Raw genomic sequence first — 1,165 nt, 5'->3', positions numbered from 1 at the left:
GTCATCCACCGTCTTAATGACTAGCCGACACTGTCATCCACCGTCTTAATGACCAGCCGACACTGTCATCCATCGTCTTAATGACCAGCCGACACTTTGTCATCCACCGTCTTAATGACTAGCCGACACTGTCATCCACCGTCTTAATGACCAGCCGACACTATCATCCACCGTCTTAATGACCAGCCGACACTGTCATCCACCGTCTTAATGACTAGCCGACACTGTCATCCATCGTCTTAATGACCAGCCGACACTGTCATCCACCGTCTTAATGACCAGCCGACACTGTCATCCACCGTCTTAATGACCAGCCGACACTGTCATCCACCGTCTTAATGACCAGCCGACACTGTCATCCACCGTCTTAATGACTAGCCGACACTGTCATCCATCGTCTTAATGACCAGCCGACACTGTCATCCACCGTCTTAATGACCAGCCGACACTGTCATCCATCGTCTTAATGACCAGCCGACACTGTCATCCATCGTCTTAATGACCAGCCGACACTGTCATCCACCGTCTTAATGACCAGCCGACACTGTCATCCATCGTCTTAATAACCAGCCGACACTGTCATCCACCGTCTTAATGACCAGCCGACACTGTCATCCTTCGTCTTAATGACCAGCCGACACTTTGTCATCCACCGTCTTAATGACCAGCCGACACTCATCCACCGTCTTAATGACCAGCCGACTCACTTGCGTCATGGTTGTTGCGTCACTCCTCCCTCAGTGTTGCGTCATGGTTGTTGCGTCACTCCTCCCTCAGTGTTGCGTCATGGTTGCTGCGTCACTCCTCCCTCAGTGTTGCGTCATGGTTGCTGCGTCACTCCTCCCTCAGTGGGGGCGTCATGGTTGCTGCGTCACTCCTCCCTCAGTGGGGGCGTCATGGTTGCTGCGTCACTCCTCCCTCAGTGGGGGCGTCATGGTTGCTGCGTCACTCCTCCCTCAGTGTTGCGTCATGGTTGCTGCGTCACTCCTTCCTCAGTGGGGGCGTCATGGTTGCTGCGTCACTCCTCCCTCAGTGGGGGCGTCATGGTTGCTGCGTCACTCCTCCCTCAGTGGGGGCGTCATGGTTGCTGCGTCACTCCTCCCTCAGTGGGGGCGTCATGGTTGCTGCGTCACTCCTCCCTCAGTGGGGGCGTCATGGTTGCTGC

At 55.3% G+C, this 1,165-nt stretch overlaps 1 protein-coding gene across 1 annotated transcript in view; it reads right to left on the bottom strand.

Annotated features, from left to right (window-relative positions):
* Positions 1–716, bottom strand: part of LOC138351954 (uncharacterized) — a 3,223-nt gene extending 2,507 nt beyond the window's left edge. Inside the window, exon 1 of the mRNA XM_069304123.1 lies at positions 640–716. Coding sequence (XP_069160224.1) covers positions 640–716 — 77 coding nt within the window. The remainder of the gene's footprint in view (positions 1–639) is intronic.
* Positions 717–1,165: the final 449 nt, after the last annotated feature.

This window comes from Procambarus clarkii, chromosome 51 (assembly GCF_040958095.1).
Source record: "Procambarus clarkii isolate CNS0578487 chromosome 51, FALCON_Pclarkii_2.0, whole genome shotgun sequence".
NCBI classification, from domain to species: Eukaryota; Metazoa; Arthropoda; class Malacostraca; order Decapoda; family Cambaridae; genus Procambarus; species Procambarus clarkii.
Note: the sequence above shows the minus strand (reverse complement) of the source record. Positions and strands in the feature narration are given on the sequence as shown.